This window comes from Anser cygnoides, chromosome 17 (genome assembly GCF_040182565.1).
Source record: "Anser cygnoides isolate HZ-2024a breed goose chromosome 17, Taihu_goose_T2T_genome, whole genome shotgun sequence".
NCBI lineage: Eukaryota > Metazoa > Chordata > Aves > Anseriformes > Anatidae > Anser > Anser cygnoides.
The window spans coordinates 1122867-1138030 of NC_089889.1; the positions used below are offsets into that span (position 1 = coordinate 1122867).

General features: G+C 62.8%; 1 protein-coding gene across 2 annotated transcripts in view; it reads right to left on the reverse strand.

The window, feature by feature from the left end:
- Nucleotides 1–367: 367 nt before the first annotated feature.
- The window catches only part of SEZ6L (seizure related 6 homolog like), a 40712-nt gene continuing 25915 nt past the window's right edge, over nucleotides 368–15164 (reverse strand). The window contains exons 4-17 of one of the 2 annotated variants that reach the window (XM_066978963.1): nucleotides 11985–12177; nucleotides 11350–11535; nucleotides 11036–11201; nucleotides 9976–10142; nucleotides 8840–9034; nucleotides 8620–8758; nucleotides 6219–6415; nucleotides 5074–5268; nucleotides 4627–4818; nucleotides 4225–4419; nucleotides 3530–3562; nucleotides 2548–2659; nucleotides 2306–2408; nucleotides 368–2030 (exon numbers count right to left, since the gene is read on the reverse strand). In XM_066978963.1, the coding sequence (XP_066835064.1) occupies nucleotides 2001–2030; nucleotides 2306–2408; nucleotides 2548–2659; nucleotides 3530–3562; nucleotides 4225–4419; nucleotides 4627–4818; nucleotides 5074–5268; nucleotides 6219–6415; nucleotides 8620–8758; nucleotides 8840–9034; nucleotides 9976–10142; nucleotides 11036–11201; nucleotides 11350–11535; nucleotides 11985–12177 (2103 nt within the window). In that variant the 3' untranslated portion in view covers nucleotides 368–2000. Of the gene's footprint in view, nucleotides 2031–2305; nucleotides 2409–2547; nucleotides 2663–3529; nucleotides 3563–4224; nucleotides 4420–4626; nucleotides 4819–5073; nucleotides 5269–6218; nucleotides 6416–8619; nucleotides 8759–8839; nucleotides 9035–9975; nucleotides 10143–11035; nucleotides 11202–11349; nucleotides 11536–11984; nucleotides 12178–15164 lie in introns of both variants that reach the window. The other variant, XM_066978962.1, reaches the window with a different exon arrangement.

Here is a 15164-nt window from a genome sequence, read left to right on the forward strand (position 1 = left end):
CCAGGGGGGGTCTCAGGAGGGTCCCGGGGAGGTCCTAGGGGAGTCCCAGGGGGTCCCGGGGGGGTCCCAGGGGGGTCCTGGGCGGGTCCCAGCACACCTAGGCGGGAAGGCACCAGGTGAACAGAGGCCACCAGAGCTCTGTGCCATGGGGACGAGCAGCTGGGGACGCTGCGGGGCTGCACCAGGGCAGGATCCGGCCCCAGGGATCTGTGCCCAGAGGTGCTGAGGCCCCGCAGCGAGCTGCGCGAGGTGCCCAGCTCCAGCCCTTGCCCGTGCCACCGCAGCACCGGTGCAGCAAGGCCATGCTGCTGGCCCGTCTGTGGCTCAGAGCCCCCCAAACGGACTTCAGATGTTTAAAAATACAGAACTAGTTGTGTTAAGGTTATACCGAACACTACAGCTTCCCACGGAAGGACTTTATCATGTTCAAAAATATTTAATCCCAGCAATTTTCACATTGTTCTTATAAAAACAGACATGTATGAAGGGAAATGAAATGCTTAGTACATTTTTGGCACATTTTTTTTTGTTGTTTTTCTTTTTCTTTTTTTTTTTTTTTTAACCTTTACAAATTACAAACACACATTCATCGTTTTTAAAGGAAAAAAACTAAGTCTCGGCTGTACACTGCAGAGATGCACTAACCATCCCTAGCCTAAAACAGACTCCCGAACACTGTCGTGGTCACACTTGCCGTTCTACAAGGACAAAAAAAAAGACACCGGCAGCCCAGGACGTGCCAGGGACACCCAGCTCTGGCTGGGGCAAACGCCCCCATGTCTGCAGTGACGGAGCACGGGGATGCCGAGGCCCCAAGAGCGGCTGTTGCAGGGTTCATTCACGGTCGGAGTGGTGCCGAGGGGCTGATTCTGCCCCCTCTGCCCCCGGGTTGGTTTCCCGTGCCGGAGCCCAGCCCTGCTGCCTGCTTTCTTCCTCCAGCGGACCTCCACCTCCATCCATCCCCTGCCTCTTTCTGCTGCCCGGGCTCTGCCCAGCTGCCAGCCCGGGAGCCACGTGCGAACCTCGAGGGCATCGTGGCAGAGCTCCGGGAGGAGCGTGGAGGCACGGAGGCTCCGCTGCTGCCCCACCGCTGCCCAGCGCCGTGCCTGCACCCCGGGGCAGGCAGCGGCCCCTCTGCCCCTCGTGGGGGCGGCGGTGGGGAGCCCGGTCCGTCGCGCTTACCCTGAGATACTGCCGCGGGGCGAAGGGCCGACCGCAGCCTGCAGCCGGGCTTGGGCTTTCCCGGTGATGGCCACGCAGTGTTTCTGATGAGAAGCAGGGAGCAGAGGTGCTCTGGTGCCCGGGGAGCGCTCCTGCAGCTCCCGGAGGAGCTGGGCCGGGCTGTGGAGAGGCTGCGGGCTGGTGCTTCTCTGCAGAGCTGTGAGTCCTGCTCGTGTCCTCCACGTCATCCAAAGCGAAGGGGCAGATGGAAGCGGCATGTCCCCCGCAGGTGCCGGGCCGTGCCCTGCTCCCCAGGTGTTGTGAGCGGGGCTCCACACCTGGATGCTTTCCTGAGACGTGTCCCGCTCCCCGGCACGGGGACGGTCCCCTCGCCCGGTGCCCGCTGCCACGGGGGGCATGGGACGGGGCCGGCGGGACCCTGCGGCAAACCCTGCGCCTAAGACGGCTCTGAGCAATCAATTGCAGGCTCTTGCAATGGAGACGTTTTTAATTTTTAACAACAAAAGTACTGCAAAACCCCTCTGTGCGTGCATGGCCGGTGCGGGGGGGGGTGCGGCGCACGGGGCTCGGCCCCCCTCTGCCGCTGCTGCCTGCACCGGGGTCCAGGCAGACCCCGGGGCTCTGCAGCACACCTATCGCAGTTTAAATAGAATAAATACAGTGAAGAAAACAGTAAAATCTTCAATAAAGAGGCAAAAGGAAAGACAACAGCAGGTCCAGGGGTCCAACCAAACTCCACGTAGTCTCTGGATTAGTTACTGAGGAAGTTCTATGAGAGCACATTAAGTTCGCAGCTGGAGACTCTCGTAGCGCCGTCTTTATATCGAAACTTCGTATTCTCTGGTTTCCTGAAAAGAAGGAAAAGCCGTTTTAGGGCAGCAGCCGCGTTCTGGGATAAGCACCCCATCCCCGGGGGGCAAGAGGCGCTCCAGGGGTCCCTTTGCTCCCCGGGGTGGTCCCCTCCCTGCCCGGCCCAGGGTTTTTGCAAGCCTCCGGGGCCGCTCATGGTTTGTCCGCTCGCTCCCTGAAGTCCTGATGCTGCACGCGCGGCAAACCCTTTGAAACCCTTTGCTCCCAGCCAGCGGAGCAGCCCCCAGGGGGCGAGGGGCCCAGCAGCACTCACCCCTGTCTCATAGATCGGGTTGTCGAACTCCGTTTCTACCGTGATCTGGCTGTAGGGGTGCGAGTACATGAGGGGCAGGCGGAGGCTGGAGTAGTACCGGCACCTGCGGGGCGATGCCAGAGTCACCCGGCTGCACGGCGCCGGGCAAACCCCAGCCCGCACCCACCCCGTCCTCCCGCGGGACCCCAGGTGACGCTCGACAGCCCCGGGTGGTCCCCGGGGGGGGCCCTGCAGGGCCCTACCTGGTGATGTAGATGTACGCTCCCCCCAGCAGCAGGGAGATGATCAGCACCGGGATGAAGATGGCTAAGGCCATGTTTCCCCCCTCGAGCGATGTCTCCGCAGCAGCTTCTGCTACTAAAAGGATGAGATCTCGCACGCGGGTTTTTGCCCAGCACCCGGTGCCCCCCCTCTGCCTCCGCTCCTGCCCTCGCTCCTCGCCCAGGTGACGTCTGCCTGGGCTGGAGGCACCCGCAGGAGCCCGCTGCTCCTCCCCAGGCAGTCTCGGCGCTTTTTTTGTTTGTTTGTTTTTTTTAATTGGTGGGAACAGAAGTGCTGGGGTACTAATAGGCCACCTCCTGTTCTTACCCCGTCATCAGAGGGGTTCCAAAGAATGTTTATCAATATGCTGATAGGCACCTTATAAATATAAATATAAATATGGATATAAATATGGATGAGATATAGATATAAATATATAGATATAGATATAGATATATAGATATATAGATATATAGATATAGATATAGATATAGATATAGATATAGATATAGATATAGATATAGATATATAGATATAGATATAGATATAGATATAGATATAAATATAAATATAAATATAAATATAAATATAAATATAAATATAAATATAAATATAAATATAAATATAAATATAAATATAAATATAAATATAAATATAAATATAAATGTTCTGCAGGGTTGCACCAGTCCTCCCAGGAGCTCAAGGTGCCAGACAGCCCCCCTCACCAAACGGGGCTGAGGGCACACACCGGGGCGCACTGCTCAGGTCCTTCGGTGCCCCCCACGTGCACGCAGCGCTTACTGCACCGGTTTCAGCCCAAGCACCTCTGCTGGGGTGCCGTGGGGTTTTAGGCTGGGGAGCACCTGGGGGTGCCAGGCGGTTGGAGGGGGGGGCTCAGCTCCCTGCAGGGAGAGCTCTGCACGCTGAGCTGTGCAAGGGGCTCATCCAGCAGGTGTCACTCACCTTCCAGAGCGTGCTCAAAGCTGTCCTGGTTCACTGGAAGAGAAATGGGGAGTTACTGGTAGGGAACTGGGCTTGCACTGCCTGCTGGCTGCTTTCGGTGTTCTACCTGCTGAGGATTCACTGCCCCAGCCTGTGGCTGCCGTGGAAGTTAGAGCCGGGAAAGCACGGGCCTGAGCTCCCCATACCCCGTGGGTCCCAAACTGCTGCAGGCGTTCAGCTTTTAACAAGCAGTCAGTCTGTGTAAGTGCACGCACGGCGACTGAGCAGGCTGTGCAAAAAGACAGCAGCAGGATGGCTCTGCCTGGGCTGCTCTACCCTCCGGAGTGCCACTGCTTGAGAGCATTTCCATGTAATTAGGAATTAAGCAGGAATTAAGAACAACCCATCCCTGCAGCTTAGTGGCAACAGGAGGGCCCTCCACGTCCAGAAGGCACACTGCAACCGGAGCCCGCTCAGACCGGAGCCGAGGGTAGCTCCCAGGGCCGACCTCTCACACCTCAGCCCACGTGGACACCCGGGGGAAGCGTCGCTGCTCAGCCTGGGCAAACGGCTCCGGGGAGAGCAGCACGAGGAAAGCAAGCAGACAGCCCAGTGCACCCCACGTGGTGGCCACGGGCTGGGCTCCCCCTCCCCGGGCCAGCCGAGGGTGCCCGGCACAGACGCAGGTTGCCCCCGCGCCCCCGCTGTGCCGCTACCTTTGCAGATGGGCAGGGGGCCGCTCCAGTGCGACGGCTGGCCCAGGATGCACTTGATGGTGACCTCCCCCATGAGCTCGAAGCCCTCGTAGCACATGAAGGTCAGGGACTCGCCGGGCAGGTAGAGGCGCTTGTAGAGTATTTGGTAGCCGTTTTCCGGCAGTCCCGGGTTGTCGCACGCCAGCGACTCCTCGGCTGGGAGGGAACGACACACCCCGGGTGAGCCCAAGGGCTGGGGAGGCAGCTCCTGAGATCGCACCCAGCCTGCCTGCCAGGTGAAACCCTGCACCACTGCAGGTGGCTGGGCACGGTCTTGGGGCAGGGAAGGTCCCAGAGCCCCTAGGAGTGGAGGAGCCGAGTGGCAAGGCAGGAGGAGAAGCTGCCCCACCGCAGCGGACTTACAGACGCAGTGTGGGAGCCGCGAGGTCCAGATGGGCGTCCCCGTCTCGCGGCTGTAGCAGGTCAGCAGCGAGCTGCCCTCCAGCACGAAGCCGGGATTGCAGGTGTACTGGATGGTGGTCCCCACCAGCAGCACCGGGTCAGAGATGAGGCGGGTCGAGTGCTCCACCTCCCCCGGGTCCGTGCAGTACATAACTGGGGAAAAGAAGCGTCGGGGTCATGAGCTCGGGGCTGCGACCCGGCAGCCGCTGCAAAGGGGACAAGGTGTGGGTCCTGGGGACGTGGTGGGGGTCCTGGGGACGTGGTGCGGGTCCTGGGGACGTGGTGGGGGTCCTGGGGACGTGGTGGGGGTCCTGGGGATGTGGTCGGGATCCTGGGGACGCGGTGGGGACGGCCAGCACATCGCTCAGGGCCGGCGGAGCAGGGCAGGGCAGTGCAAGGGGCACTTACTCTTTTCGCAGAAGGGGGGGTCGCTGCTCCAGCTGAGGTCCCACTGGCAGGTGAGGGTGTCGCTCCCCACGATGTCGTACCCCGGGTCGCACTGGTAGGTGATCTTGGCCCCTCGCACCAGCTCCGTGTGCGACGTGGTCTTCCAGCCGTTCTGGATCTCAGGCAGGTCGGAGCAGGAGTCGTTGCGGGACACCTCTGCAGGCGGACGGAGGTGCCGGCTGCCACCCCTGGAGCTGCTGCCCAGGCTCCTTGCTGGGTGTGCAGCCCTCCCTACAGCTCTGCGGCCCCGTGCACTGCAAGCAGCCCAGCCGGCAGCCCAGGCTGTGCGGGGTATCCTCTGGGCAGGGGGAAGGGGCAGCTGGGGGGGGGGTCTTTGAGTCTCCCCAGCCTCTGACCCTCAAGCCAGGCCAGGGCTGTGCTGATGAAGGCAGTGCCTTCCCTGGGGTCTGTACGAAAAGAGCAACCTGGGAACACCCAGCTCTGTTCTGACTGCAGGCGCATGACACCAGCGGTGCAGCTGCTGCTGGTGAGCTGGGCTGCTCCGGGGAGGGTCTCCTGCAGGCAGAGCCTGGCCAAGCGCTGCAGCGGGGACCCGGGGCCGTGCAGGTGACGCGCGCTGCAGCTCGCTCTGTTTGCTCTAACTGGGGCTGTTGGCAGCAGAAAGGGAACGTGCTTGGAAGAAGCCTGCCGGGGGAAGACAGGTGGGGAGGGAGGCAGGCAGCGAGACTGCAGGCAGCCGGGGCAGGAGAGCCCTTCCAGTCCTTGTCCCTTCCTCGGGCACCCGCTCTGGCAGATGTGGCTGTGCCAAAGGACGAGGTGAACAGACGTCTCCAGGTGTCGTGCAAGCCGTGGCCAGAGCAAGGAGGTGGGGACATCTGGAGCCCACATAGGGACAGGCTTTAGAGACCTCCCCTGGACGGTGCGTCACTGCAGTGCCTCGGTGCCATCGGCTCTGTGCCCGACAGAGTGTGTGTGTGTGTGTGTGTGTGTGCAGGAGTCCTGCACCCCTATTCCCTGCGGTTTTTCTCTCCCTGTTCTGCTCTGCAGTTGCACTGGGCCCAAAATGCCACTGCCCTCTTGCAGAACCAGCCTGGAGCAGCTGCACGTTGCGGTGCCCTGTGCCCACCGCCCCCCTCACCCCTTACCTATGTAGTTCATGATGAATCCTTGCCCCTTCCCGAAGATGAGCCCAGCGGGGTCCGAGTGGAACTGGATGGTGAGGTCGGGGCTGGACGAGTAGAGCTTCTGGGGGCCGCTGCTGCCGACGTACTGCCCCAGGATGCGGGCGGTGAGCTCGTCCCCGTCGTAAATGGTGAGGATGTCGCTGTTGGTGAGGTTCAGGCTGGAAAGCAGAGCTCGGTCAGCTTGGGCAGGCGGTCAGCCGCACGCCGTGGTGCAGGACCGAGGGGCGGCGAGGTGACCTGCTGCCCCAGCGCCACCCACACCCCTTCCTAGGGCTCGGCCCTAGGGCTGCCTGTCCCCAGGGGGTCAGCACCGCTCCTCCAGCGGCAGCCCCACCGCCAGCCCCGGCCCCAGCTCCCTGCTGCGGCTGCTGAGGAGGGTCTGAGCATCCAGCCTCCCAGCATCCCTGGGCCAGCATCCCCAGGGGAGCAGCACCGGCTCCGTGGGGCTGGGGGGACCCCCGCCGTGCCCCAGCCGCAGCAGGGAGCGGTGCGGGGCCGCCCATGGAGCTGGGGGGCTGGGGGCGGCGGGGAGGGCACGGGGGGAGGACAGAGAGGGAGAGAAGGCAGGGAGGGAGGGCAGGGAGGGCACAGAGAGAGGGCAGGGAGGGAGGACAGGCAGGCAGCAAGCCCTGCTCCTGAGCCAGCAGCGCAGCGCCGGCCGCATTCCCCGTCCACCCCGCTTGCAACACGGATGGGGCTGTCCCCAGCTGCCCCCCAAGCAGGAGGGGACAAAAGGCACTGGCAGGGACAGAAGGGCTCTCGCCTCTCTCCCCAGCAAAGGGCACACGAGTCCCCTGCTCCTCGCCATCCTGCCCAGTCCTGCCGGCCAGCAGGGCTCACCAGCACCGGGAGCACACCCAGCGCCCAGCTCACAGAGGGACAGGGGCTGGGCCACCGCGTCCTCCCCTTCCCCGTGGGCAGGGCACAGCACCAGGGTGCTCCGGCCCCACAGGAGACGTCTCCGCCAGGTTTGAGGCTGAAGCAACCTCCCCTGCTAAGCCCGGGCTCCTGCCCATGGATGTCCTGTGCAATGGCTCAAGCAAGCATCCTCGTAGCACCCTGGGGCCAGAGCTGGTGCTGCCCTCACCCAGCCCCGTGCAGGATGGTGCTGGGGTGCTGCAGCCAGGCTCCCGGCAGGATCCGGCCACCTGCATCTGCTCAGTACCCATGGGCCCGGGACGTGTTCGGTCGCCGCAGGACCCCTGCCCTGCACATCCGTCCGTCTAATTCGGCCTTGTTTGGAGACGCCTGAGCTGATCCCCAAACATTTTATTAAGAATGTTCTTGGAAGGCGCCCAGTTAATCCCCATGGCAAGCTGACATTTGTAGTAAATCTCTGCTTTCTGTCAAACATGATTTTCTCGGTGACATTTATGTTTGATGACTTCAAATCGCCTGGCCTCCAGTTCTGCTCAGCCCGAGCGCCCACAAATCCTGAAGAGCTGCGCTGGGAGCTCCGACTTGTGATTTTTACAGAAAGCCTTAAAACCTTTATGACTCTAAGCCCATACTTGAAAAAACGCCCTCCCTCTTGAAAACCCAAAACAGCCCTGGAGGAGATTCCCTTTGCTTGGGCAGCCTTATCACGCCAAAGGCTCCCCCCCGGTGCCAAAACCCACTGCCCTCCGAGCACCCAGAGGTGCGGCGAGGACGCGGTGCCTGCCCCCGCCTGGGCAGAGGCGGCTGGGGGCTGCCCCAACACGAGGAGCTCCTGAGGGGAGGCAGGCAGTCGGAGGGGAACTGGTGCGTTTGGTGAAGCGATGCAGGTCTCACAGGAGCGAGAAGGCAGCACAGGGGAGCTGGGCAGAGCCTCGCCTGCCTCCTCACCCCCCCGTTTGCCTCCCCGCGCCGCCTGCATCACATCAGCCCAGGCACCCAGCTGAGGTTTCCTCCTCGTGGATCTCCCCAGGCTTTCCCAGCCCCGGATGAACCAGCTCACGATGAGGCTGTGCTTTGCTCTGAGCTGCGCGTGGCTGCGTCCTGCTGTGGCGCTGCTCCCACAGGCTTTGCTGGGGAAAGGCCCAGGAGCCATCTCAGGAGCAATTAACTATGGATGGGTGCTGCAAGGCGATGGGTGCTGCGAGGCAATGGGTACTGCAATGTGATGGGTGCTGCAACGCGATGGGTGCTGCAAGGCAATGGAAGCTGCAAGGCGATGGAAGCTGCAAAAGCACTTTGAATTTCTGGAGCAGCACTTGGTGCCTCCCTCTGGGTGCTGAGCACACTGCAGGGGATTAGAGAAGCACCGAGGGGGGAGAACAGAAGCAGAGCTGGCCCCTGGGCGGGGGGATGCTGCAGCGGAGCGGGCTGGGCCGGGCAGCGGCAGGGCAGGGCCATGCAGCGGTGCCCGGGAACTACTCACAGCTGGATGTCCAGGAACAGCCGCTTCTCCTCGCCCACGTGCACCCTCCAGATGCAGTCCTCTCCCTCCGCGTAGGGCTCCGGCCAGTTGGGGGACAGGATCACCCCGGCCACGGCCGTCAGCTCCCCCCCGCACGTGGCTGCAGGAGAGGCAGGCAGGGTCAGACGGTGCCCGTGGCATCGGTGCAGGGCCCGGCGTCGCCCCGTGGCGGGTCACTCACCGCGGCACAGCGGCTCCGTGTCGTTCCAGTAGGGGTCCCGCATGTTGACGCACTCGATGACGGCGGGGCCCTGCTCCAGGGAGTGCCCGGGGTCGCAGGTGAACTCCACGGTGGTGCCCAGGTTGTAGGTGGGGTCGGAGGTGGTGAAGTTCCCGTTCTGAATGTAGGGCTCGTAGCAGTGGCCCCGTTCGAAGGCTGTGAGAGAAACCCCCCGGTAGTGGTGCGGGCACGGAGCCGGCTGGGGACGGCACTGCCTCCCAGCGCCTCGACCCTCCCCGCTCCTGGCTTCGGGGGTGCTGGAGGAGCCCCGGGGCTCTGCCAGGAACCTGGAACCTGTCCCTCTGTCCCCACCACGCACAGCCACGCTGCCACACGAATGGTCTCTCCCACAGTGTACTTCAGGATTAACAACCACTTATCTGTCCTGAGCCACGCAGGCTTAACCAGACCCCGCTTCTTCCTCTGGGAAGGAGTGAGGGCGCTGGGTCCTACCCCCCCGACGCTGAGAGGGCTGTGGGTGGCAGGCACGAGGGGGCCAGCATGGTTTGACGGCTTGCCAGGAGCTTTTGGAAGTGTAAAAGTATAGCTGTTAACTCTGGGCACAGATCATTACACTTCAGAAATGTGGGACTTAAATAACAGCCGGGCGACTCAAACAGCACAAGGAAAGGATTTCGCAGGAGCCATCACAAGAGCTTTTGACACCCAGCGTGACGGATGCGGTGACCACGGGAGGGCAGGCGACGTGCACAGGGCAGGGGTCAGGACAAGCCCGGCCCTGCGTGGCACCAAGGGACGGGGACAGATGGGGCCTTTGGCCGTGGGGGCTGCGCACCTCCCACAGCCTGCCGGCATTTTCGGGTCGGGTTCGGAGGAGCCCTGTGCCAGGCACACAGACACCTCCCACAGGCACTACGCTTACCAACACGGCCCTCTGTTGGAGCAAATGGGATTTCACTATTCCTGTTTCTTGCTAGGGGAACACACTCCCCAAAGCTGCCGCAGCCACAGGAGGTTCGCAGAGCCCTGCGTGCCCAGCGCCACGGGGACGGCAGCGCACGGAGCACGGGGGCTGGGACCCCTCCTGCAGCCCCCACCGCCCGCTGCCCTCGGGTCTGCCGCGACGGGGGGGTCACCTTCGAAGCGGATGTTGAAGGCGGTGGCGGCGGCGGGCTCCTCGGCGAGGAAGTCGATCCGGATGGAGGAGCCGTCGCTGATCACCCCCTCGAAGGGCACGCTGTCGGCTCGCAGCGAGTCGTAGAGCACGGCGGAGCGGTTGGAGTCCCCGCTGTACACCACCATCCTGCGCCAGGACACACGGCGCGTTATGGGGGGGAGATCTGCCAGGTCCCTGCGGGGACAGCACCGCTTCCCTGGCCAGCCCCGGACCTGGCTCCCGGCCCCTGGGACCCGCTCCCAGGGAGGGAGGCACTGGGGGACGCGGTGCCTGCTGGGGATGGGGACACACGGGGCTGCAGGGGACCCAGCCCTTCCTCCTCGCACCAGCGCCTGCTCCCCGGTGCGCCCAGAACACGGCATTTTAAAGAAATCATGCAAACAAAACTTCACCAACCAGAAAAGTCTCTTTTACTGTGCCATAAACAGGAGCTTTATCCTTTGGCTTTACTACAAGCCATAAACCTGCTTTACTGCCTGTTGCCAGACCGGATTCTAACGCTCTTTAAACACAAGCGTCAGTGCCATAAGCATGCGCTTTCTGTTACGGATGCTGACGGCCCGGGACCTGCAGCTTCTCGTGCCCTGGTGAAGAGCCGTGCTGGGCACGGGGTGGTCGGGGGGAGGAGAGGCCGAGCGTGACCCCGCACGCTGCAGCACCCTGCACGTGGCGAGGGCAGGACACCTGCATGACCCCCCAGCACCAGAAGCACGTCCTCAGGACAGCAAGCAGCCCTTTGTGCTCAGAGACCTTGCCTCCTGAGTGCTTGAATGCCTCAGCCAGGACCCTCTTCTCCTGCACCGGGACCTTCCTCTGCCCCTTCCTCACCAGGTCTCCTCCCGGAGCTGCCCCTGGGACACCCACAGCCCTGGCACCAGGAGGGCAGGGGGTGGGGCTGAGCCCAGCCGGGGCTTCCAAGCTTTGGTGATACTTGGGCAGCACCCAAAAAACTCTCTGCTCCTCACCCCAAGCAGAACAAAGCTTGGCACAGACCCCACCGCGGGCTCCCAGCACCTCACCTGTCCTTCTCGGTCAGCAGCAGCTTCTCGAAGTGCAGGTGCAGCTTCTGGCCCGGGGGGGCCCCGATGGTCCACACGCAGTACATGCTGCTCGACTGGTTGCCCGTGTAGCTGGGCGAGAGGACGCGGCCGATGGTGGCGTTGTGCACGGTGCCGCCGCAGGGCGCTGCCAACGCAGAGCACGGGCGAGGTGAGGGCAGGGGCGCGGGGCCGTGCGCTTATTTATGGGGGGGGCTTCTGCACCGCAGAGGGGGGAGACGCCCCGCTGAGCTCAGCGGGGAGCCGACACCCCCCCCAGCCAGCAAGGCTCGCACCTGAGCAGATCGGTTCTGGGCTGCTCCAGTGAGGCCGGGAGGCGTTGATGCACGTGAGCACCTTGGGGCCCTGCAGCTCGTAGCCCAGGTGGCAGTGAAAGTGGGCGATCCCCCCCGAGTGCAGGTCCATGACGGTGACCTCTCCGAAGTCGGGTCTCCGTGGGAAGCTGCAGCTCAGCATGAACACTGGAACGACACCGCACGGCTCGAGGCTGGGCTGCTCCGAGGCACCCCGTGGCCAGGGCTGAGCACCGAGGGCGTGCTGGATGCGCCCGCGGTGCCACGGGCAGCGCCCGCTGCGGGGCCGGCTGCACCCCGCCGCTGCTTTTCCACCTGTTACTGCTTTTGGGCAGACCCAGTTTCTATTTTAGAATAAATTTGCTTGAACACATGCATTTTTTATGGCTTCTCAAGGAAAAAATAGACATTTAGTCAGAGTCTGTGCAGCAAGAGCTGCCGAATGGGGACAGCAATGGGGCGAGGAGCACAACCACCGCGGCGCATGTCAGACCCTCTGCTCCAGGGCACCACGGAGGCTGCTGCTCGCTCCTGCCCTGGCTGGTGCACGGCCTCGGGGGGCAGAGCCCAGCACGTTCCCACCCCGCGGGGCCGAGGAGCCAGCGGGGGGCACCTACCCTGGTAGTGGAGCTGGAAGGTGCCCACCGCCTCGTCCTGGAAGGTGCGGAAGTAGACGGAGATGGTGTTGGTGGGGCTGCGGATCACCTGGCCCTCCACCAGCAGCGTCTGGTTGGCCAGCACCACCAGGCTGTCGTCGTCCACGCCGCGGATGGAGAGCACCTCGCCGTCCGACAGGTTCACGCTCTTCACCTGGTGGGAGCAGAGAGCTGTGAGGCTGCGGGGGCGAAGGCGGCCGTCCCGGGGGGCCGGGAGCACGGCCACGTCCCAGCCCCAGGCACACACAGCTGCCGCGTGTCGTGCTTGCTTGATACGCTTTTTGAGGTCGGATGCACTTGTGCAGCACAAGTGCCACCAGAGCAGGGCTCTTCTGTCGGGCCCAGGGCTTGCCTGCACTCACACCAGGAACCCTCCCCGGGGTCCCGCACCCGGAGCGGGTGGGGAGTCACAGCAAACGTGCCTAAAGAGCAGTCCCCAAAGGCTTTAATTATTATTTGGAAAAAGCTGAAGAAGTAACCTCACATTTGCATTTCACGTCCATTTAGCTTAATAAATGGGCTCACATTTCAGCAGAAAGATGCTCATCAGATCATTTGTTTCCTTAAGTGTGCGAGGACCAGGGCTCTATATTTAGCGCACACCGCAGCCTCAGCCTGTAATTGCACACCCTCCCGGCGATGTTGTGACTGGGAGGGTTTGTTGCTGTTGTCACCAGCGTGCCCGTCTCCCCACCCCGCTGCACGCAGCGCAGATGTGCGGCTGCCGCATGAGCATGGCGCCAGGGCGCTTTGGCGGCGCGTGGCAGGAGCTGCGTGGAGCCGTCCCATGTGCAGCCCCCCCGATCTGCGGGCAGAAGCAAGGCTTCCTCGGGAGGAACGGCACCGAGCCTGCCCCGCTGCTCCCTCCCTGCCCCTGAGCACTACGCGGTGCCAGGAACAGCCCCGGCCTCACCTCGTTGGCTTTGCTGGAGTTGGTGCTGCAGCACAGGGCTGAGCAGGGACAGAGCCAGCCCGGGTCCAGCCTGGGCTGTGCTTCCAACCCAGGAGCTGCCTTTTTTTTTTTTTTTTCAGCAGAGCGCCTCCAGAGTGCAGGCAGAAGACTCGCCCCGGCAGAGGAGGGCAGCCCCGGACCCGACAGCCGCACGCGAGTTCCTCGCCTCCGGGTTTTGTGCTGGGAGCGTGGCTTGCCTGGCACGCCGTGCGCACGCATCACACCTGGCTCAGATGTGCTCGCTAACAAGCGGGGTGAATTATCCATCGCCGGGGATGAGTTATTTGGAGTTTGGGATCCAAGAGCAGCTAAGTGGCTCCGCACCGCGCTAATGACTTCCCTCCAGCTCTCGCTGGGGCAGTTTTGCTTCCTGAGCCTGGTCTGAATCACCGCACAGCCGTTTCCAGGGTTTCTAACACATTTTGTTCTGAAATCAAAGACAAACCTGTTCCCCAGCTAGCTTCCTCCCGTGACGGCTGGCATCAGACAGGCTGCCCAGCTCCGAGCCGCTCCAGCACATCAGGAAGCGGACACTGCGGGGTGCCACCAGAGCACAGCAGCTGGGGACTCCCGGGCAGCTCGGCTCTGCCACCACCTCCTTGCCTCCCTCAACCAGCTCTGCCTTTGGGGAGGGGGGACATGGGGCAGACGGAGCCCAGAGGAGCGGAGGAAGGCGCAGCGTTCCCCTGGAGCCGCGGTGTCCCCAGCCCCTTTGCGGGTGCCACGGGGCGCAGGCACCGCTCCGCCGCCCGCCCAGCCCTGCTCAGCCAGGCTGGGGCATGGGGACATCACGGAGAGAGAGGTGGCAGGGCTGGGTCGCGGACACCCCCAGGGGACCCCTTCCTTTCCGGAGCAGCCGGCAGCTCCAGACGAAGGCGGTGGCCGCGCGCCAGGGACCGTCAGCCGCTGCGAAAGGCTCCATATGCGCCGCTTCCTGCCAGGGGCTGCGGAGGAAAAGTTCCTGCTCCGATCGGAGACGGAACCCGTGTCAGCTCCTGAAAAGTCTGCTGGGAAGCCAGGAGGGATCCTTAACTCAGACTGGCAGGCTTGCTCACCCACTAGAAAATCTCTTTAGGGAAATTCTATTTCCTGCCAAGAAAATTCAAGATTTAAATAAATAAATAAATAAATACAATTTCACAAAATATTCTTGGAGCTGGCAGCTCTGCCACTCGAGCTGCTGCAGGGCCCTGGCCTGGGCAGGGATGGAGCTCGGCGGGGCCCTGCAGGATGCTGTGAGCACCAGTGCAGCGCAGGGATGCTGGCGGTGCTGGGGACACTGCCTGCAACGGCCCTGGCAGCCCCAGCACCGCGCTGACACCCCGCGGGACAGCCAGGCTTTGTGCCCGCTCGTCACCAAAGGCAGATCTCAGCCGTACTCCAGAGGGTTCAGGATCTGCCCTCAGGGAAGCAGAGGGGCCTCGTGCACTGCTCCCAGCGCAGCCGAGGAGCAGCCCAGGGTCGTTCCCAGCCTGCCTCCACGCAGGGCTGCGATGCTGCGGCTGCTTGCGCCAGCACCAGGCTCTCCAGTCCCAGGAGCCCCGTGGCTCCCTGGTGCCCCGCTCCGGGCCGGAGAGCCCTGCCCCACGCCTCCCGCCCTGCACGGCCTCCCCTGCTCATCTCCACTACAGGGGCTGGGAATTTAATCAAAATCACTTAAACATTAACCAGTTATCCCCGGCACTGTGAGGCAGCCGAGGAAGTTGCACCGTGTTACTTCAGCACCTGCCCGATGTAATTAGCCTCGGAGCCGCTGAAGCTCACGGTACGTGGATGTGTAAAGAACCGAAAAGTGATGCAGGAGTCCGGCGGTGCCAGGCGAGGCACGGGCAGCACCAGGGGTGTGGGGGCTGTCTCTGCCGGTGCTGCCCCCCAGCTAGGGATGGGCAGTGGTGCCGACTGCCCTCCAGCCCCTCCAGCCCACCCTTCTAGTGGGAAATAAGGAGTAATTAGGACCACCGACTGCCAGCATGCCCACACTAATTACTCCCCAAAGTGCAAGCAGGAGACGGGCACAGAGCGAGTCCATCCCCCCTGGTACCAGGCAGGAAACTGAGGCAGGGTGTAGGGGTTGTCCCCGGCCCCATCCCCTGCCGTTACCAGCACCGAGCATGGCGTGGGCAGGGCTCGCTCCAGGCAGGCTGTGCCCAGGCAGTGCAGACCCGCTTCCGTGATTTCATTTGTCTGGA